The sequence below is a fragment of the Rhinopithecus roxellana genome, chromosome 1 (assembly GCF_007565055.1).
Source record: "Rhinopithecus roxellana isolate Shanxi Qingling chromosome 1, ASM756505v1, whole genome shotgun sequence".
Lineage (NCBI taxonomy): Eukaryota > Metazoa > Chordata > Mammalia > Primates > Cercopithecidae > Rhinopithecus > Rhinopithecus roxellana.
Genome location: NC_044549.1, coordinates 101,203,163 through 101,225,526, shown reverse-complemented (window position 1 = coordinate 101,225,526; position 22,364 = coordinate 101,203,163). Strand labels below are relative to the sequence as shown.

The window sequence follows — 22,364 nt, the reverse complement described above, 5'->3', positions numbered from 1 at the left end:
GCTGTCTGAATCCAAATCTCTCCATACATTCACCATGGGAGCGCAAATAAAGCCTTCCATAATCCATAACTAGGGGGTCAGACAATACTACAAACTTCAATGTACATATAAGTGATAAAATAAACAGCACAACCCAGCATAGCCAACCCTAGAATCGGACATCACCTGCATGGAAAAGAGAAGGGGGTAGTGGGGACTTAGGAGTGGTAGAAAACAAAAATATCTTCCAAAAAGAAAGGGTCCCACCCAAAAAGCTAGTAAACCAAAGAAAGCATTCGGAAAAGAATCAAAGATGAAATTTTAAAAGGAGTAAAATTACTAAATACATTTTAAAATGCAAATTCTTTGGAGAAAAATCAATAAAATAGATTACAAAATCCTAGCAAAACTACCCGAGGAAGAAAAGAATGAGAAGCACAAATAAATAAGAAACTCCAAAAGAGAAAGAACCATTGAAACAGAAGATATGTTTAAAAGACAATCTTCTACTGACTCAACCAAATAAATTTGAAAATCTAAATAAAAGGGATAATTTCCTAAAAAGATACATTTTCCCCCTACTTCACCCCAAAACAGATAGTAATAGTTCAGTTTTCATGGAAGAAATACAGAAAATTACCCCCCCAATAAAAACTACCTCCACAAAGAAGCACTAGACCAGTGTGATTTAATAGGTGAAACTCTACCAAAGCTTCAAAGAATACATCATCCTTATGCTGCTTATATTGTTCCAGAGCACAGAAAAAGAAGCATAAACTGCTAAATTCTTTTCATGAAGCAGATATAATACTGATATCTAAACTTTATTTCATAAAAGATTATACTCAAAAACTATATACAACCCTCACTTATAAATATTTACATATATATAAAACTAACAGCACATAAAATATTATTTCATTAACCAGTGAAATTCTTTCAGGAATGGGAAAATGTTTCCTTCTTAGACAATTCATTAAGGTAATTCACCATTTCACCAGATATAAGAAGAAAAATCATATGATTATCTTCAGAAATACTAACAGACCTTTCAAATTCAATGCCACTCCTAATTTCCAAAAGCATTCAATAAAACAGAAATTCGCAGTTATTTCCTTGTGAGTATATGTGTGTGCCTGTGCGCATTCCTCAGACATAAAGCCAGCATCTTCATGGAAAACCTAATGGAAAAACACTAGAGGCACTCAACTAAGGTCAGGAACAAGGCAAGGATGCCCACTGTCTCCATCTAACCTTGTATTAGAAGAGACATTAGACAATGTAATCGGATAAGAAAAAAAACAATCAAAGGCATGAGAATTGAAAAGGAAATAAAATTATAACTATTTTTAGGTTATGTAAGCATATAACCTGTAAAACCCAAGATAATCAAAGATAAAAATTTTTTTAATTTAGTAAGGTAAAAAGTTATAAAATTCACATACTAAAATAAATAGCCTTCATGTGATAACACAGTAACCAGCTAAAAATATAATGGGAGAGAAGATTCTCATAAATGAATAAAAACAAAACAAGTTTTTTTAAAAAAAGCTTTCTGCAGCTGGGCACGGTGGCTCACGCCTGTAATCCCAGCACTTTGGGAGGCCGAGGCAGGCGGACCACGAGGTCAGGAGATCGAGACCATCCTGGCAAACACGGTGAAACTCCATCTCTATTAAAAATACAAAAAATTAGTCAGGTGTGGTGGTGGGCACCTGTAGCCCCAGCTACTTGGGAGGCTGAGGCAGGGGAATGGCGTGAACCCGGGAGGCGGAGCTTGCAGTGAGCCGAGACCGTGCCACTGTACTCCAGCCTGGGTGACAGAGCAAGACTCTGTCTCAAAAAAAAAAAAAAACCTTTTCTGCAGCTAAATAATTTATTCCTAAGTTTAAAAAATAATGTAAGACTAGGTCAGAAAAGAGACTGCTGCTTTCAACCAAGATGGAGTAACCTACATGAAACAAACAAAAGACATGAACAACAGTTTTCAAGGCTTTGGAATCAAGCAATGAAGAACAGTGATCTCTGAGAGACAGGAACCAAATGAAGTAGGCCTATGGTTGCCTCAGCTTACCGCCTGGAGCGATTTTCCAGACTATAGAACAGAAAAGGGGAACCTAGGAAGAAATCAGTGGTCTCTGGGAGTTGAGAAGACAAGGCTGGGAGTCCAGGGAGGCCAAGACAACTACAGTTCACAAGACAGGTTACTGGAGAGCAAAGAGCTGCCTAGAGAGGAGCTCCGGAGATAGATGCAGAGGGTCTCCCTGTAGCATTCGGCTGAGTACTAATTAGTGCATATATGTGAGGAAACCACCCACAGCCAGAATGGGACCACCACAACGAGGAAACAATTTAACTTTGTAATAACTCAGTTTTATAAAGGAGGTCACAGTTTAACTTTATAATAACAATCTATTATTTCCAAAATATGTATTGAATCAGAAAATCTGAAACTACGCTTACTGAGAAAGAGCTAAGACATTCCCAAACATTCCCCATTATTTACGCTTTAAACTTTACCAATAAAATACAAAAGGATTCATATAGTAAAGAATGCCTTGCTCTCTTATGTTGCATGATGGCAGGTGAAAACTTTAAAAGGCTGGATACTAAGAAGAGACTGGAAGCCAAGAAAGCTGATACTAGTGGCAAAGTGAAAAAGGGTAAGTCAAGGCGAAAAAGTCCAAGAAGAAGAAACCCCAATGCAGCCAAAATCCTGTCCTGATCAGAGAAACTTGCAGATATTCGCTGTCTACTGTGTATTCCAGAAAAGTCAGATACAAGAGGAGGTACTCGCCACTAAATTCAAGACTGAAAAGGAAAAGGTTCATGCAACTGTTACAAAACCAGTTGGTGGTGACAAGGATGGTGGTACCCAGATGGTTAAACTCTGCAAAATGCATAGATATTATCCTACTGAAGATGTGCCTCGAAAGCTGCTGAGCCACAGCAAAAAACCCTCAGTCAGCACAGAGGAAACTGCGAGGCAACATCACTCCTGGGACCGTTCTGATCATCCTCCCTGGGCGTCACAGAGGCAAGACGGTGGGTTTCCTGAAGCAGCTGGGCAGTGGCTTGTTACTTGTGACTGGATCTCTAGTTCTCAATCAAGTTCCTCTGTGAGGAACACACCAGAAATTTGTCATCACCACGTCCACAAAAATTGATTTCAACAATGTGAGAATCCCAAAACATCTCACTGATACCAACCTCAAGAGGCAGCAGCTGCGGAAGCCGAGACACTGGAAGGTGAGATCTCCAACACAGAAAAAGAAATACGAGATTACAGAATGGTGCAAGGTTGATTAGAAAGATGTGGACTTGCACATTTTACTGCAATAATCAAAGCTGATCCATGTTTGCCCTGACAAATAGAGTTTATCCCCACAAATTGGTGCTCTAAATTTCTTACCTAATAACTGATTTAAAAAAAAAGAATATTCCTTAAAAAATAAAATTTACTTTTAAAAAAGTTTATTTCTCTAGTCAATCTCTATTCACTTTTGATGCAACTACTTCAGTAACTGAAATAGTTGATGACAAGTTAACTCATTGGTCAAATATTCCTACTGACAAGTATGCCTTTCACATTTGGAAAGAAGTAGTCACACATATAATTGTACTCTTTCTCCCTGGCTGCCTGCCGAAAGCAATCACAGTTCAATATTACAGCTTCTCCTTCACAAGTAATTAAGAAGTTAATCTTACTTAGAAAACATAATTATCCACCAGACCATAGCACCAACTTAACTGCTGGACATGAGTGAAATCTCAAAGACAAAGGAGCAATACCACATTCAAAGACAACACCAAAATGGTCTTCCTAGTTGTCACATCATAACTGTTTGGAGATGTGTGAAGCCCATCACAACCCATCCATAACAGGGAACCAAGACATCTCAGCTTCTTTAAAACACCAAGAAGCAATGGGGCTGAAGGACACTGGGCACAGTTAAATTCCCAGTTCATCAGGACAAGAGATGATGTCTCAATAACAAGGAGCCTTCCCAAGCTCAAAACAGCTCAAAACTTTGGAATATTCCTTCACTGCTTTGACCACATGCCAGGAGTGAGATGTCTATTCACTTTTTTTTTTTTTTTTTTTTTTTTTTGAGACAGGGTTTCACTCTGTCACCCAGGCTGGAGCACAGTGGCATGATCACGGCTCACTGCCTGAACCTCCTGGATTCAAGAAATCCTCCCTGCTCAGCCTCCAGAGCAGTTCAGAGTACAGACTAATGTCATCATGTCTGGCTGATTTTTGTTTTCGTTTTTGAATTTTTAATTTTTTGTTTTGAGATAGACTCTCGCTCTGCTGCCCAGGCTGGAGTGCAGTGGCATGATCTTGGCTCACTGCAACTCCGCCTCCTGGGTTCAAGCGATTCTCTTGCCTCAGCCTCCCAAGTAGCTGGGATTACAGGCGCGCATCACCATGCCCAGCTAATTTTTGTATTTTTAGTAGAGACAGGTTTTACCATATTGGTCCACCTGGTCTTGAACTCCTGATCTCAGGTGATCCAGCCACCTCAGCCTCCCAAAGGACTGGGATTACTACAGGTGTGAGCCACCGCGCTCAGCTAATTTTTGTAATTTTTTAGAGATGGGGTCTCACTATGTTGGCCAGGATAGTCTCAAACTCCTGGGCTCGAGCAATCCACCAACTTCAGCCTCCAAAAGTGTTGGGATTACACGCATGAGCCACCACGCCCAGGTGTCTATTCACTTCTAATCATTTCTTAACATCAGTCAATCATTAGAGAAAGGTAAGTTCTGCCTAATTTGACACTGGCATATCAAGTGTCTGCTATGTTGTATGTTATCTTGGAAAGAATCATTACCTATATTTATGAATGGGGGAGCCAGATGTCTTCTAGAATGGATGGATCTCCTGACAAGGCACCCACACCTGAATTATGAAAGTGGCTGCCCACTCTCTGTAGCAGTCCTCCGTGCCTAACAGGCTGAACACAATCGAAACTCAGACTTTTCCTAATATAGCAGAGCCACAGCCCGCCTGGATATAACATCTTTTGGGGAACTATATCATTTTCAAAAGTCAACAGCCACTTTTACCAACCTATTCTCTCTCCAAGTTGGCTCTCAGAGCAAATTCTGAAATTCTTAAGAATACTGCATATACTGAAGGCATTTGAAATTGAGATGGCAGCAGCAGGCCAACTCCGAGGCTATTTCCAGTCAGCCCCTGTAGGTCTTATACAATAAAGACTTTTTAGTGGTTAGCATACCTTAGAAACTTGCTGTGTGCACAGTACCATTCTGGAGAATACAGAGATTTACAAAGGAAGACAGCACCATTTCTGCCCCTGAAAAACATATACTTCATCCTAATATCCTAATTTTAAAGTAATCTAACTACAGCTGCACCTGAACTTTAGCTTAATAATTTCAGTCACTACAGGAGTTGGGGGTGGGGGGGGTTGCCCTAAAATAACTTTTCTATCCATCTCCCCATACCAGTCTCTAGAGTTTGCCTCATCTTCTGTGCATTTGGATTTTACATTATCAAAAGAAAATCAACATGCTCCTTTTAAAAAAAAAAAGAAAAATCCCTTGTTGAAAAAGAAATTGACAATTTTCCTTTTCCTATGTATCTTAGGATGCGTGACTTCATAGGTAATTGAATTTCATATGAAATTTACCAAATAACAAAGGTCTGATATACTCTACAGATCATTCAATATAGCTGAAATCCCCATCTGCCTGCCTGAGGCTTTTAAACAAAATGTCACATGAAGAGCTGGCATATTTAGAATAGGGAAGTATTGTCCTCTGCAAAATGTGTCCGCATTGCCCATAGCAGAGGTGGAGAGGAGACATTTCAAATACCATAAATGATATCTTCCCTAGTGGTCTAGTGGCTAGGATTTGGCACTCTCATATACCATATAAGAGGCAAACAATCCAATTTTTCAACAACTTTGTGGTTCACATAGCACAACCTTATTGATTTTTAGCTAAGGCAATGAATGGGCTCTGTGCTCTGACCAGAGAGATGGAGAACAGGGAGAGAGAGAAAGGTTGAACAGAGCATTGAGTCCAGGGTTACTTACACTGGGTCACAGAGCAACCCTAGCTAGGGGGTAACAAGGCATATTTTGATTAGCCCATCTATAAGCCAGGTTCTGAAGACACACTGAACCTAGGAGGGAGTCTCAAAGGCTACTGGCTGTTTATCAAAGCCAACTCATAGCTCAGATTCTAAGCCTTGGTTCTAATTGCTAGCATCCCATCCCCCCGTACCTGAACCTTTCACTTGCCCTACCAAACCCTTCCTTCAGCACCTTCGTTTCCTTCTGTCACTCATACAAAGAACAAGCTTTGAAGCAGAAATATGTTTGGGGGAAAAATAGCAACCTGTACCGGCTATCAAATAAACACATCTCCAGACCTCTAAATAAAGAAGGGAAAAGAAAGTGTCTGGCAGGGTCTCTCCCCCTTTCCTCTCTGATACTAGATTTTTATTTCCCACCTCATTCAAATAAAAAAGATAACCCACAGAGTTATGCACCAGACTGTGAGCAAAAATGAATATAGTTAGGGTTGTAGTCTGCTCTCTGTTCATTTTGGTAATTTCCATAAGCAAGCTAAGAGCACTCAAGTAGTTAGTTTTCTTTTCTAAAGCTAAGGAGCTAATCTTAAGCAAATAGGCACTTCCTACGTCTTCAAGCATTTGACTCAACTAGAGACGGTACATAAACACAGTGTTTGGTGAGCTTGTAATGGTATCTGATAACACTCTGGAAACATCTCTTAATGAATCAGCAGAATCTATCTGAGTTAGGGCTGTCACCCTCCATATTCTGGTAGGGGCCCATCACCCACATAGTTCAATGAAAGGCCTTGATGGTATTGCTTTAACAAGCTTATGATGAGGACACTCACTAGAACTAGAGAAGCTATTGTCATGATCTGAAAACTGTATATGAGCAAGGCACGCTGGCTCTTGCCTATAATCCAACACTTTGGGAGGCCAAGGTGGGAGAATCCTTTGAGGCCAAGAGTTCAAGATCTGCCTTGGCAACAGAGTGAGACCCTGTCTGTACAAAAAAAAAAAAAATTAATTAAAAAATTAGCTAGTCAAGGTGGCACACACCTGTAGTCCCAGCTACTCAGGTGCCTGAAGTAGGAGAATAGCTTGAGCCCAGGAGTTGGAGGTAGCAGTGAGCTATAATCGCACCACTGCACTCCAGCCTAGGTGACAGAGTGACACCCTGTCTCTAAAAAATTTTTAAAATAAAAACTATATATGTATATATACAAGTCTTTTTTTTTTTTTTTTTTTAAATCTTAAGCCAGAGACTAAAATAAGAGGCCAAAGATAATGGCCTGTGCAATGTGTCTACATTGCAACCAAATACCCCTAGCCCCAGTGGGATCTCTAAATTTTTCTTAGATTACTACTGCCTTTCAGGCTTATGTTTTTTGTTTGTTTGTTTGTTTGTTTTGAGATGGAGTCTCACTCTGTCGCCCTGACTGGAGAGTGCAGTGGCATGATCTCAGCTCACTGCAAGCTCCACCTCCCGGGTTCAAGTGATTCTCATGCCTCAGCCTCCAAGTAGCTGGGATTACAGGCGACCACCACCACGCCAGGCTACTTTTTGTATTTTTAGTAGAGATGGAGTTTCACCATGTTGGCCAGGCTAGTCTTGAACTCCTGACCTCAGGTAATCCGCCCACCTTGGCCTCCCAAAATTCTGGGATTACAGACATGAGCCACCGTGCCCAGTTCAGGTTTATGTATTTCTTACCTTTCTTCTTTTTTCACAATAATTAAAAAAGGTATTAAATCTTTGCTTCTGATTGAAAAATCTCCAATGTTTTATGAATAAACAATCATGGTGTGCCAGTGCCATCGTAGGACACTAGTGTAGATTATAAGGATGCCACGTGGAATGAGACACTGTCCCTGTTACGTAAATTTCCTAGGAGAAACACACTCTGATATTTTCAGTAGTTAAATTCTAGAAAGGTTTTCTGGCTAAGTACATACCTTGTGTTTTCTACATCCTTTTAAAATCTAACTATTTAAAATAAAAAAACAAAAGAGCAATCTACAAAAACGTATGTATATCTCTTTTGTAACCTGTGATTTAATCAATTTAGACAACTGCCTTTGGTTAGATTTGGGTAACTAAGAATATGCATGGAGAAGTAAATCCTGACCTAATTCTATCACTAACTAACTGCTGAAACCTTTTGCTCTCTTTCTTCTTTTGCTCCTTTCTCCCACTTTCCATAAGCCAGTCAAAGTATTCAACCTCCACATTATTCTAGCTGCAGAGACTTCTGCTCCCGATATTAATGTCTATAAAAATACTATCTTCCAACAAAACCTTCCCTGTCTCTCAAAACTAGGAGGCATTTACCCATTCCTTTTGTATCTTCTCCCACTTAGTTGTGTGTGCCTCAGGCAGGGACTATGACTTATTTACCCTGCTATCCTTTGCAAGCAGTATAATGCATGATGCATAACAGCTGCTAAGCAATCAATAAACGTTAGCTCCATGAACTTCCCCTCCAACATTTAGCTTAATATCTCTACATGCTAAATGCTGAATTTGTACTGATTGGCTGATATAAACTCTTAATTTGCCAATCATTAGAGGAAAAGCATTACTATCAAGTTTGCACCACTATTGTTTAGGCTATTATGTCTTCAAACTCTTCTAGCAAAATTCAGGCTATGCAACAAGCAGAAGTAAACATTAATGAGACAGTGCACTTATGATACCAAAGCATTCCTCAGCCAACTGTTTTTTACTCCCTGCTATAATCATTCAGTTAATATTTGCCAACCAATGAATTGAATAGTGATGCATCATAAACAATCTGATGATGGTACCAATTATAAAGATAAGAAAGGACATGTGCTTTTATGTTCAGAAAACAACCTAGCAAAGGCAGCAGAGTAGAGGGGATCCAACTGGGGCTGAACTCAGGGTGCCTGATTATCTTGGCTAGTTCGCTATTCCACAAGTGTAAAGAAACCTATGATGCTCATCCACCCTAATGGAAAAGCATCTTTCCTACTGAAATTACCTTCCAGCTGCATAATGTCTGAACTATAGGGCTCTAAAAAGAGATTTCAACCCTTTGGTAAAGACTCCCTGAACACCTGCTGTAACTCAGGTTCTATACTAAATAACAAAAGAATAAGACCTCAGATACTCACAGTCTAGTCTAAATGTCGGCAAACAGTTTCTGTAAAGAGCTAGATAGTAAATGTTTTAGGCTGTGTGGTCCATACAGCCTCTGTGGCAATCACTTTTGCAAGCAGAGCAAAAACAGCATTAGAAAATACGTACACTATTAAATATGGCTGTGTTTGGGTTGTAGTCTGCTTTATATACAAAATCAGGCAACTGACTGAATTTGGCTCACAGGGCGTAGTTTGCCAACTCTTGGTATTCAGGTACATTTTTTTTAATTGCAAAACAGTGAGCTGTATGTTAATGAAAGCTTCCCCTTGGATTTGTATAACATTTCATAATTTATGAAGCTATTTCGTATATATCAGCTCAAAATTTAATCCCTCATACCAACCCTTTAAAATAGGTAGGTCTTATTATCTTCATTTTATAAATAAGAAAACTAAGTTCAAATAAATTTCCTTAAGTCATCATACAGGTTGAGATGGAGCTAAGATTTGAGCTTCCGCCTTACAGGCACAGACTACTAAGTGCTCACCAAAACTTACTTCCTCTTCCTCCAGCGCACACAGCCAGACTGCATTTTCCAGACTCCCTTGCAGTTGGGTGTGGCCATGTCATTAGGTTCTGGTCAGTGGAATTTGGGCTTTGCCCTTTAAAAGTTCCTCATAAAAATTGGCTAACATGATCCTCTGCTTTCTTTTCTCCTTCCATTGGACAGAAGGAGGTACTCCTAGGGTAATCTTTTGGGTGACATGTTGACAACAGCAGAACCACAAGACAGAAGCAACCTGGGCCCCTGAATCACCTCTTGGAAGAGAGCCACTCAAGCAGGAACACTTGTATTAGGCTGGCAAAGCAGTAAGAAATGTGTATTAAGCCACTGACAGAGAGAGCTTTATCTGCATATTACTTTAGCTAATAGAGTCTGCACCCAGGTCCAATGTTGTTTGCATTCAACTATAGCCGAGATGCAAAGGATGAGTTTACCAGGCCAATGAGACAGAAGAGATCATATTTCAGACAGGGGACATTCAGGCAAAGCAAAGAGTGCTTTCAAGAAAGAAGAAATTGTTCTAAATTGTTAAATAGTAAACTAGCAAGACAGTAGAAGGAGAGGCAGCAAAGATAAGCACTGGGAAAGACCTGTGTCAACACCACGGTAAAAGGACTAGGAGAGAACAAGAGACAGCAATTAGATCTGCCTTTAGCACACTCAATCTAAGGAAGAAGAGGCTGGAGGCAGGGAGATCGCCTCTAGAATCTGATTAGCACTGGCCTCATCAGAGCAGAGCTGTGAGCCAGCAAAATATTTTCTTTATGTACCCTGATTTTTAAATAAATCTGATTTTTTCTCATTATAAATGTAATATATCCTAATCACAAATGTATAAAGAAGTATGAAGAAGAAAATAAATCACAAATAATCTCATACTCAAAGATAACCAGTATTAATATTTCAGAGCATAAACTTCTGAGCTTCTTTTACCTTTCTCTTTAGCAGATATGTTTAGGCATGAAGAAAAATGGAAATATAAGATAATATTTTCAATTAACTACAACCATCAGCATCTTCTCATGTCAATCACCATATTCACATCACTATTAGTAGCCTTGTGTGCATGGTATAGATGTGCTATGATTTTTTAAAATCAATTGTCTACTAGTATATACTTAGACTGCTCCCTTTTTCTTGCTATTACAAAAACTATGCAATAAACTTTCTTATTCATATATCTTTGTGCAAATGTACAAGTAATTTGACAGGACTAATTTCTGAGACAAAGAGTTTTTCTACTGTCAAAATGCCCTCCAGGGAGATAGTACTAATTCAGATTCCCACTAGTGGTGTATAAAAGTGCCAATTTTCTCACACCTTTGGTGACACTGGATGTCATCTTGTTTTTCTTTTAATTCTTTGGCAATCTTGTAAGGCAAAAACATATATATCTATCTCATTCTCTTAATTTTTGAAAATACAGTTATTCAATTTTTTAGTTCTCTTCTTTGTATTTTAAAATATTATCTCTGGTCTATGGATGATCCTAAACATATATTTATTATCTTTAAAGTTACAGTGTGCCTAATTTATACAACTGGGCTAAGTGAATAGAAGCAGAGTCACTTTTGGATTTGAAAGACTTAGTGTGAAAGAAGTAAACACAAATAATCAGATATTAATTCTCCTCAAGGGGTATCAACGATGGTGAGTGAACTAGCATTGTGAGAATTTAGTAGATAATCTATTTCTGCATTTATGTGCTCTAAATAACAAGCCATATACTTATTAAAATTAGCTAAGGATTTGTTTAAGTTATTGCTTCCTTGGTGTTTTTCACACCTTTATCATATGCTTGACTTATCTTTAGTTTTGGTTATATACTAGCTAGGGCAAAGGGTAAATATACATGGAAGCTTAGAGAAAAAATGCAAGTAGAAAACTGATATAGGTTGTCAAACCTGAGAAAAAGGAAAGGATGAGATATAGATGAGGAGTGTGTGTGTGTGTGTGTGTGTGTGTGTGTGTAAGACAGATACTAAAACAAGCAGGCATGTATTATTAGATGTATTTCAAGGTAACATTTATTAAAGGCCTATGTACCAAGCACGGGACAAGACTCATTATCCACATTATTTCATCTTATCCTCACAACTCTTTGAAGTACACAGAATCCATATTTTTAAAATGATGCCCAAAATCCATATTTTTAAATTGTGTGCCAGAGAAATTGACCAAGGGATTAGCCAAAAGCTCAGCCACTATTAGAACTGTAGCTTGTCTTTTGCTATACTTTTATTCCAAATTCCATACTCTCCTCCACTGTATACTAAAAAAAATCCTGGATTAGAATTTCCAGTGCTTTCCCTGACACCAATGTTCCTCTTCTCCCATGTAGGGGTACAAAGAAACAAATCAATGATAAAGTAAAAAGGGGAATGGGTTGCATGTGAGAATGAGGGATGGTCCCAGCAACGTTAATAAAGGAATAAGAAAATAAATTATCTATTGAGTATATGAGAAATTAAACTGAAGGGAATATAACCTTAGAATAGTGTCAGAAAAGTCAGGAATAAATAAGTTCAGGATAAAGAAGTAACACAATAAAATAATGGCATGAAAAAACATACATATTTGTAAAATGAAAATATTTCTAAAATGGAAAATAATAACTAGAAACCACATAATTATAAAACTGGCTCAGCTGAGAAATATTATGTCCACCCCCTTAATCTTAACCTGCTGTTAAAGGAACACTTTCTCCATTGTGTTAATATTCTTAACAATCACATGCCAACTTCCCCACCCCTTTTTAAGTGCAGTAACCAAAACTGAACCCTTTCATCAAACAAGAGTCACATTGGCCGAGCACAGTGGCACATGCCTGTAATACCAGCACTTTGGGAGGCTGAGGCGGGTGGATCACCTGAGGTCAAGAGTTCAAGACCAGCCTGGCCAACATGGCAAAACCCCATCTCTACTTAAAAAAAAAAAAAAAAAAGCGAGGCGTGGTGGTGTGTGCCTGTAATCCCAGCTACTCAGGAGGCTAAGGCAGGGTAATTGCTTGAACCCAGGAGGTGAAGATTGCAGTGAGCCACACCACTGCACTCCAGCCTGGGCAATAGAGCAAACTCCATCTCAAAAAAAAGAAGAGTCACATCACCCAGCAAATACAAAGAGAATTCTAGTCAGGAACTGCTAACACTATTTGCACTAACAATCAACAAGTTGAGAACTTTCATCAGTTTGTGGCTCTCTGTGAACCTCCATCGGGGCTTCTGCCAGGCCTGCCAATATTTGCTTCACTTTGCTTTTTTTCTGTTCTTAATAACACTTATCTGAGCTTAGAACAAGAAAAATCACTGGACTTAGAAAGATCCCTAGCCCAGCACAACGGGTAGACAACTAACTCCAAGATCTGGCAGCTAATAAAGGTCAGAGACAGATACAATCAACCACTGATTCTTTTTTTTTTTTTTTTTTTTTTTTGTGAGACAGAGTCTCACTCTGTCGCCCGGGCTGGAGTGCAGTGGCCGGATCTCAGCTCACTGCAAGCTCCGGCTCCCGGGTTTACGCCATTCTCCTGCCTCAGCATCCCAAGTAGCTGGGACTACAGGTGCCCACCAGCTCGCCCAGCTAGTTTTTTTGTATTTTTTAGTAGAGACGGGGTTTCACCGTGTTAGCCAGGATAGTCTTGATCTCCTGACCCTGTGATCCACCCATCTCGGCCTCCCAAAGTGCTGGGATTACAGGCTTGAGCCACCGCGCCCGGCTAACCACTGATTCTTATCTTTGTGGGCATGCATGGGGTTTCGTAAACCAAATACATTCTAAATTGTATTTCTATGTAAAACATAAGATAAATTGAGAAAACTGGGGAAAAGATGTCTGAAAACAGAAAGTACAACTGTGGAGAGATTACAACAAATAGGAGAGGGTGAGTGTTGAGAGGGGAAAATAAGAAACGTGAGCCTAGGCTCGGTGCGGTGGTTCACGCCTGTAATCCCAGCACTTTGGGAGGCCCAGGCGGGTGGATTACCTGAGGTCGGGAGTTCAAGACCAGCCTGGCCAATGTGGTGAAACCCTGTCTTTACTAAAAATAAAAAAATTTGCCGGGTGTGGTGGCACACGCCTGTAATTCCAGCTACTTAGGAGGCTGAGCAGGAGAATTGCCTGAGCTCAGTAGGCAGAGGTTGCAGTGAGCCAAGATCACGCCACTGCACTCCTGCCTGGACCTCAGAGAAAGACTCTATCTAAAAGAAAAAGAAAAAAAAAGAAAAGAAAAGAAAAGGTGAGACTAAAGAGCAGAATGAGATGACTTCATTCTTCATCCATTGTATTCTTCCTTTGTCCCCTTGTGCATAACTGGGGACTGTTTACATGTGTGTGTGCATATATGTACTACATGCACTGACACCTCTGGAAAGACGCAAATCCACATGCCAAAATATCAATCATAGTTATGCCCGAGGATTGGGCATAGCCACTTGCTTTCATCCACCACTTCTTCAGAAAAAAAAGGCATACATTTGTGGCCAAAAACAGTAAGTAGTAGTGAGAGAATATGAAATAAGTTGAGAATGACTATACACAAACATTAAATAGAGGACTGGCTAAGACTTTTTTTAAATAAAATAAGAATTAAGTAGCAAATAAAAAACTTGAAGGCCAGGCACGATGGCTTATGCCTGTAATCCCAGCATTCTGGGAGGCTAATGCAGGAAGATCACTTCAAGCCAGGAGTTCAAAACCAGCATAGGCAACATAGTGAGACCCCATCTCTACAAAAAAATACAAAAATTAGCCAGACATGGGGGCATGCATCTGTAGTCCCAGCTACTCGAGAGGCTGAGGTGAGAGGTTCATTTGAGCCCAGGAGGTCAAGGCTACATTGAGCCAAGATTGTGCCACTGTACTGTAGCTTGGACAACAAAATTTGTATGTTCTTATTCTCTCATTTTCTTAGTTGATTTTCTGGCCTTCTCATTTTTAAAACCAGCAGTGAGAACATGAGAAAATAGATTAGTAAATAAAAGGAATACAAAAATGAGAAAATAAGGAAGGTATAGTATCATTGAAATTAAGATTAAAACCTCAAAATCAGAAGAATACTCATGATGTGAGAGGCACCTGTTTACTAAGTCCAACTGAAGATCTGCCTCCTGTTCATACTGTTCATATTTCAACAAGTAGAAATAGGAAGGTGGAGATATGAAATGGCTCACACGATGTATAGTCCTCATTCTCTTTTGTTAACCACATAAAAGTTTCATTTCTTTATGAGACCCACATCAATGGCATAACTCCTTTCTGTTTACATGTATGTGTGCATGTATGTACTACACGTACCAACACCTCTGGAGAGACGCAAATCCACATGACAAAATATCAACTATGGTTATGTCCAAGGAGTAGGAAAAGCAAGGAGAAAGTTCATTTTAGCATTTGATATAAATCAAGATTGCTTGTTTTTTTAAACCAGTCCTTGGGTATAACCTTAGACATTCCAAATAAAACAAAGGAAAAAGATTATAAAGGGCAAATGATGAACTTAGACATAAAGATGAAATGCAAAGAGAAATTATAGAAGAGGAATGAAATTGTCCTTTAAAGCTGCCTTTTATTTCATCTCTTCTTTTCTCATTTGGTTTTATTTCACCATCCTGAGTTAATCCATAAATGCAATGTAATTCCAATCAAAACCTCAACTAAGTGACTTCTGGAACTAGACAGGCAGTTCTAAAATTTATCTGGGGGAAGAGGGTTGCCTCAGAGCCCTGCTTGTATATTTTCTCAAGTTTTATCTTTATACACCCTCCCTGATAAAACTGAAAATACTTACATGGATTTTAAAGAAAAGCAAGAAGCAAGAGGTCACTGGATTAGACAAAAACCTTATGTCACACACATCTACAACCATGACTTATTCTTTAAACAGATCGACAGAGACAATCATTCACCCTTCTTCAGAGAGACAGCTGAAGTAACTCTAGCTCACTCATGGTAGCTTCTGTTTTGCTGACAAGTAATTAGAGACAGTTACAGATCATTTGTCAAAACTTCAATGGGTAGGGTTCATGGCCCTGATCTGAACCAATCTCTCAAGCAGATGACAAGACCCTTTCCCTTGGGCTGTGTAATCTATCTTTCATAGCACTTCTAGACTCTTTTCCCCAAAATACCACTTCTACATCACACATGTACCCCAAAACTTACCATCTTCTCCCCTTGCTCCTCAGGGAGATATTAAAAACCTGGCTAACCATTCTTCCCCCACTGCTTCCCTGTGCCAAACCCTGTGTAACCCACCATACTATTCCCCTTTCCATCTCGCACTCACGAAGTATGTATTTGCAGGCCCATTTATTCCAAGGAACATCAGGCCAACCTGTCGGCTGGGGAAAGGCATATGCACAAAGGAGGAGATGTTAAACTGAGATGTTTTCATAGAAGCAGAGAACCTTTTACAAAAACAAGCAAACGAATGCTTCCTGCCTATGTATCTTACCACCTCTAACAAAGTAATAACATTTCTAAGAGAGGGAACAGAGCTGCAAGTCCAGGTTCCAAAGTCAGCCAGCAGGATTCAAATGTCAGCTCTACCAGTTACAGCTGACCTAGAGCAAGTTCTTTTCTCTCTAGGCACCTCAGATTCCTTGCCTTTAAAATGAAGATAACTATATGCACTTCATAGAGTTATGATGAAGATGGCTGGTTGTCAAAATTAGTATTAGGTACTCAATTTTTTTCTAATGAATTTGATCCCATCATTTGCTATAGAAAACTCTAGAATCTGTCCTTTACCTCTGATGCTATGTTCTGAAGCAGTAACCCTAATCGAAATAACTTAGGCGGTTACTTTGCTCTGATGAGCATTTATATAGCCACAATAATGTAAATGTAAGTAGTCACAGTAATTTGAATCTTGTTTATTGATATTAAACTTTTAAAGTCAATCTATGATCAAAACATAGAAGGAGTAATTATGAGTACAGAAAAAGAATGAAAAAATGATTATACAAAGAGAAGTTAGGAGGGATAAAAGAGGCAAAGGTTTGGCAAAGGGAGAGTGATGGTCACTAGGTAGAGTAGTCCAGCTGGCAGAGCAGGAAACCAAAATGTAAGTGAATTGTTAAAGATGCGGGGATAATCAATAGGGTAACCAAAGAGGACATGGGGCAATATAAGTGAGCTACTTCTCATCTATCATAGAAGAAAATCAATAATTAATATCAAAAGTTGATAAATCAATAAGTGGCAGTATAAGTGCGTCAGTTGGAGATATAAAAGTAACACTAAAACCCTACAAAAAGGAAACTAAAAGAGTTAAAAGTAATTTATTTGGAAAGAGGCAAAGAGGGTTGAGGAAAAAAACTATATTTTTTGTTAATAGTTCTGTAATACTGTGCTTAAATTTTTCAACTTTTTAAATTAAGAAAGTATAATTGAAAAAAGTCTACTCACAATACCAACTAAAATCATAAAAATAAACCTACCAAGAAATGTGAACAACCTATATGAAGAAAGCTCTAAATCTTGACTGACGTAAGAGAAGGACCTAAGAGAAAACCTAAAATATGATGAATCCTACTATGTTCCTGAAAAGAGGAACCAATGACTTAAAGTTGGCAATTCTCCTGAGTTAATCTATAAATGCAATGTAATTCCAACCAAAACCACAACTAAGTGACTTCTGGAACTAGACAGGCAGTTCTAACATTTATCTGGAATACAAAATACATGAAAAGAGCCAAAAATTTTTGACTGAGAACAATAAGGGAGAACTTGCCCTCACAGATAGTTCAGAAATAAACTAACAGCTCTGTAGAACAGACTAAGGCATTATGGGTATCACCTTCTTCATTAAATAGGGAAACAGCCATATTCCACAACATGAAACACCAGGAAATGGCCACAGACCTTCCTGCCCTAATGTTATATTTGGACTGATTGTGCAAGCAATATGACAACATTCAAACCAAATTCCTGCAACCTAGGAAAGGTTGAGGAGGGGTTCTCTAACTTCTTGGAGAAATCATTTTTTGTTTGCCATAAAAGAATAGAATACTCATAATTAGGCACAATTTTGTCTAGTGGACAAGAGGTCATGACCTGAGTAAGGACAGAAATGTTAAATTTCTTATCAGGCAATGACTTTCTTGTAACTAGTTTATACCAAATACAAGGCAGTGACTGAATTAGCAAGTGTATGCAGAAAAAGCAGCAGTTATGAATTCTACAGCAGCTTTGATCAGTGGCAAAGGACACCAATGTGGACTTGAGAGTCTGATGTTTTCTTACGAAAGACCATCTTAGCTAAGAAACGTGAATAGAGACCATTGTTTCCTCAGCTATTTACTGCAACAGCTTTCTGGTGGTCTCCAGTGTTCCAGCCTCACCCGTTCCACCATCAGTCTCCAAACTGTTGTCAGAGAGATCTTTCTAAAACTCAAATCTGATTAATCTCTCCCCAGCTTAAAACTTTCTGTTGCTTTTTTTTTTTTTTTTTTTTGGTAATAATGTCTAAATGTCTTAACCTGGATTACCAGGTCCTTATTATAACACCTGGTGCTTGCTACTCCTTCAGCTTCAACCCTTGCTTATCCACCTGACATCATCCTCATCATATTTCAAGGCTCAGTTCAAATGTCACCTCCAGAAATCCTTTGCTGACTTCTCCATACTCAGGTACCATTGGAATGTTCCTCTATTACAGTATTACTGTTATTATAGTAATATAAGCATGTTTGTGCACTATACCAGAAGTTACTAGAAGAGAGACAAGTTCTTTTATTCATCTTCATATCCCCAGCCAGCACCTTATAGATAAAGCACTCAGTCTATCTCTATTAACTGTACCCATTAATGATTAACAGTTGAGAATTCCACAAGAAGCTCTTGATTTTCCTTCCCTAAAAACAAAACAAAAAAAAAAAAAAAACAGCCTTGTACAAAGGGTTCAAATGACATAGCATGAGCAAAATCACAAATATCTAAATGTAGCAACTTCTAAAAGAAAAAAAAAAATCTGTACAATTGAGAAGGGTAGATACAGCTCTCATGATATGGGAACTGGATGGCTCAATTCCAGCCACAGATCTGTTCCACATCTTCAAGAAAATTATGCAGCCTCCCTAGGACTATTTTTTCTTCTTATAAAAGAATGAGATTGCTATGGTTTCTTCCTGCTCTAGAAATCCAGGACTCGCTCTTATGATGACATCTGCCCTTCCATCAGGCATTCGTACACAGCATGCACACTGCTGGCATGTAGGCTATACTAGACCATGGGGGAAATTAGTAGCAGATGGTACCAAAGTTCTAGGTCAAAGTCATCCCAGAACAAATACAATTTCCTTTCATTAAAGTATATGAAATATACATTATCCTTATTTGTACAACTATACCATCTTACATTTCTGTGGTCTTTTTCTATCTTTCAAACGCTTTCAGAGACCAGTAATTCTTACAACAACCTTGTGACATAAGCAAGAAAATAGTATTACCTCTTGTTACTAAAAAGGAAATTGAGGCTCAGAGACATAACAAGATTATAAAAACACCTTCCTTACATGCCTCAAGCTTGCTCCTGCTTCTGGTTTTATGTTGCAATTCAGGTCCCTACATCTTCTCAGTGTTGTTCAGAATCACTGAGATGAGGTTTAGTACATTACATGAAATTCTAAGGTAAACAACAATAACAGTAATTTCCTAATTATATACATAAATACAAACTATAGGAGCAAACATGGGCTTTATACTTCACGGTCTTCCTGCCCCTGAATAAACATTCCTCAACTTTGTACTCCAGTCAATTGAAGCCACTCCTCTAATGTTACTGTTTAACAATGCAACTCAGATTTCATGATGTTTCAGAATCTATCAGTTTCACACACTCAGATACAGAGTTGATCTGCATAATTTAAGATGTTCCTCTTAAAATTGATCTGGAAATCAGAAGAAAGATTTTTTTGAAAAATAGTTTTGCTACCAACTGAAATGATTTTAATACCAAGATGGCCAGTCAGTAAGAAAAATTTTTCATTCAGCAGAACAAAATCACTAAAATAATTAATAGAAAATCTATTAATAAAATATGAAATATTTGCTCATTGAAAAATATCTGGTAAGATATCTGTATGTGAAAACATCTATCTTGAAACAATACACCTTACATTCATCAACTTTAAAAGCTTGTATGACTAGAAAGATTATTTCAAATTTCCAAAATGTTTAAGAATTAAAGCTCTATTTTAAACTTAAAGATCATCTTATGTGGTTAAAGTAATAGAAGTCACTTTCATCGTTACTTCCATAATGTGTAAAGCAAGATGACCCTGATAGTATGCTGTGCAGTTCAATTTACTCCTACATTCTGCATACATAAGAGTTTCCAAACATATTATAAGACAAAACTCTAAATGGAAATTCTTCTGACAAACTGCATATCAAGTGAGCCAAATCCTTCCCTATTTCTGTATGAAAGCTTCTTCCCATGCTTAGAAAACTCAGGTATACTCAAGAAAATCTCAACCATGGTACTATTTATATTGCGAATAAAAAGCAAACATCGATGCTGGTACTAGGAACATGGCACATTAAAGTTGATACCGTAAACTAGCAACAATATCCAGACAGGCTTTCAGATCAGCATTGATGTGATAAAGTTACATTTGAGTAGATGCATATGAATAATCTGAAATGACAGACAAATTTCAGTTTGAAGGTAACTTTAGAAGACATTTCTTGACATGTCATTTATTCTGTCTGACCAGGAAGGAATAATTCTTATAATTCAAGAACAGTCTCCATAGATTTTCAATTTCTGATCTCCTAACTCATACTTTAAGATGTTTCTCTCATGCTCCTGGAGCTGACAGACAGGCTCTAAGAACATGATACATGAATCCTGCCTCCATTTTATCTGTGCTGAATACTTCTGCCATTCTATTTTATAGAGCTAATTATTTTTACTATCCCTGACTAGCTTGAATTGATGCAAATTGGGAATCATTCTCTCCAGATTATTGTAGAAAGTTAAAATATAGCTTTATTCATCATTATTCAAAGTGAACAAGACTTGACAATGTTTCAATTAAAACCTACTGTTTATAAATGTCAGACAAATTAAATTTTTAGGCATGTCTGTATCCTGACTTACAACCTAAGAATACAAATTATTTTCTCACTGACCATTTTAATATAATGATATACTTTCAGTTTGTCAGCATGCAAATTCTACTCTTATAAAAGTCTACATTTATAAGAAGAAAACACTTCTATCTAATCAAAAATACTTTGTTACCTCATTTCATACTGAAATATAATAAATATGTTCTGAAGAATTCAAATAAATATTTAACTTAACTAAACATGAAATAAAATAAATGTTTACCATCTTTTACTAGGACTATTACACTTACCTTAAAATTAATAGTATGAATCTTACCTTTTTCTGGACTTAAGTTTTTATACACTTCAAGGTCTGCCATTAAATTTAATACTATTACACATTATTGGCAAGAGCAGTAAAATTTCTCTCTAAAGGCAAAGCCTTTTCCTGATACACATCTCCAAAAAGGGTGGGAAAAAAAAGGCAAAGAAATCCTTAGCAGCCCCCAGAACTTGGCTCATGCTGCCCTTTATGGCATGATGAGATCTTCACAATTCAGGCTTTACAGTGTGGAGAAAATAAATCCATGAGATATGATTATAGAACTTTGTCCCAAAGTGAAAAGCACAGCCAGATAAGCACACTGGAAGCATCTGCTCCTGGCTGCCGCTATTGTGGGAATGCAGGCGCTGTGGCTACTTTGGGTATGAGACATGCATGCTTCATGCAACCGCGTTAAAGCCCTCAAGGCATTATGCACATTTAATGTCTGGGAAGTGTAGGTCTTTAGCCATCAAAGAAACCCTCCTCACCTTCAGAGGTCATTGAGAAACACTGATTACCGTGGGAGTGACGCAGACTGAATACAGAAAATGATCATGCACACACAGAGACACAGAAGCACACACACAGACACACACACACTCTCGGAAGCAAACATCACTCCATCGGAGGCAAACACAATCCATTAAGAAATAAGCTACGAATGCCCTATAGACTACTTTTGTGCCAGTCAGGTTAAGCGCATATTCAAAGCATTGAGGGTTTTCCTCGCTTTTTTTGTCCTGATTTTGTTCATACACAAACATAGCAATGATCACTGAAAAGACTGGAATGTTTCCAACTCAGAAGGAATGAGGTTACAGTTTCAAAACGCTCGGTGAAGGCTATTTCTTAGGTTACAAAAAAAAAAAAAAAAAAAAAAATTCACATCCCTGTGGACTTGGACAAGGTAGATAGCATGAATGGGTCTAAAAAAGTCAGTTTTTGGTGAATGAAACCACATGATATTATAGTGCAATTTTCCCTCAAGTCTATGTAAGCATTATTTGCAACTTTATTCAACTTCTTTGAAGAGATAGGTAGACAAACATACACAGAAGCAGGTATATTTCATAAGCAATTTACGGTAGTCTGGCCTTTAAGCATTGTAACTAAGCCTCTCATCCTGAGTATTAACTCTCTTACTCCAGCATTCCCTTTCTAATATCGACCCTATTGCCATTTTCTTCTCCCAGCTTCAGCTGTCCCTCCCCTACCTGTGGCCCTTAGGACTCCCAGCATCTCCCATTCTGCATATACCAGTGTCAGCCCCTTTAGGCAA

The 22,364-nt window shown here is 38.3% G+C and overlaps 1 protein-coding gene across 7 annotated transcripts in view; it reads right to left on the bottom strand.

Annotated features, from left to right (window-relative positions):
- The window catches only part of PLCH1 (phospholipase C eta 1), a 267,636-nt gene that overhangs the window by 172,901 nt on the left and 72,371 nt on the right, over positions 1–22,364 (bottom strand). For 3 of the 7 annotated variants that reach the window (XM_030928473.1, XM_030928477.1, XM_030928450.1), the window contains exon 1: positions 21,098–21,443. The exons of the other annotated variants lie outside the window; for them this stretch is intronic. In XM_030928473.1, the coding sequence (XP_030784333.1) occupies positions 21,098–21,140 (43 nt within the window). In that variant the 5' untranslated portion in view covers positions 21,141–21,443. Of the gene's footprint in view, positions 1–21,097; positions 21,444–22,364 lie in introns of those variants that run through there. 7 annotated transcript variants of the gene reach the window in all.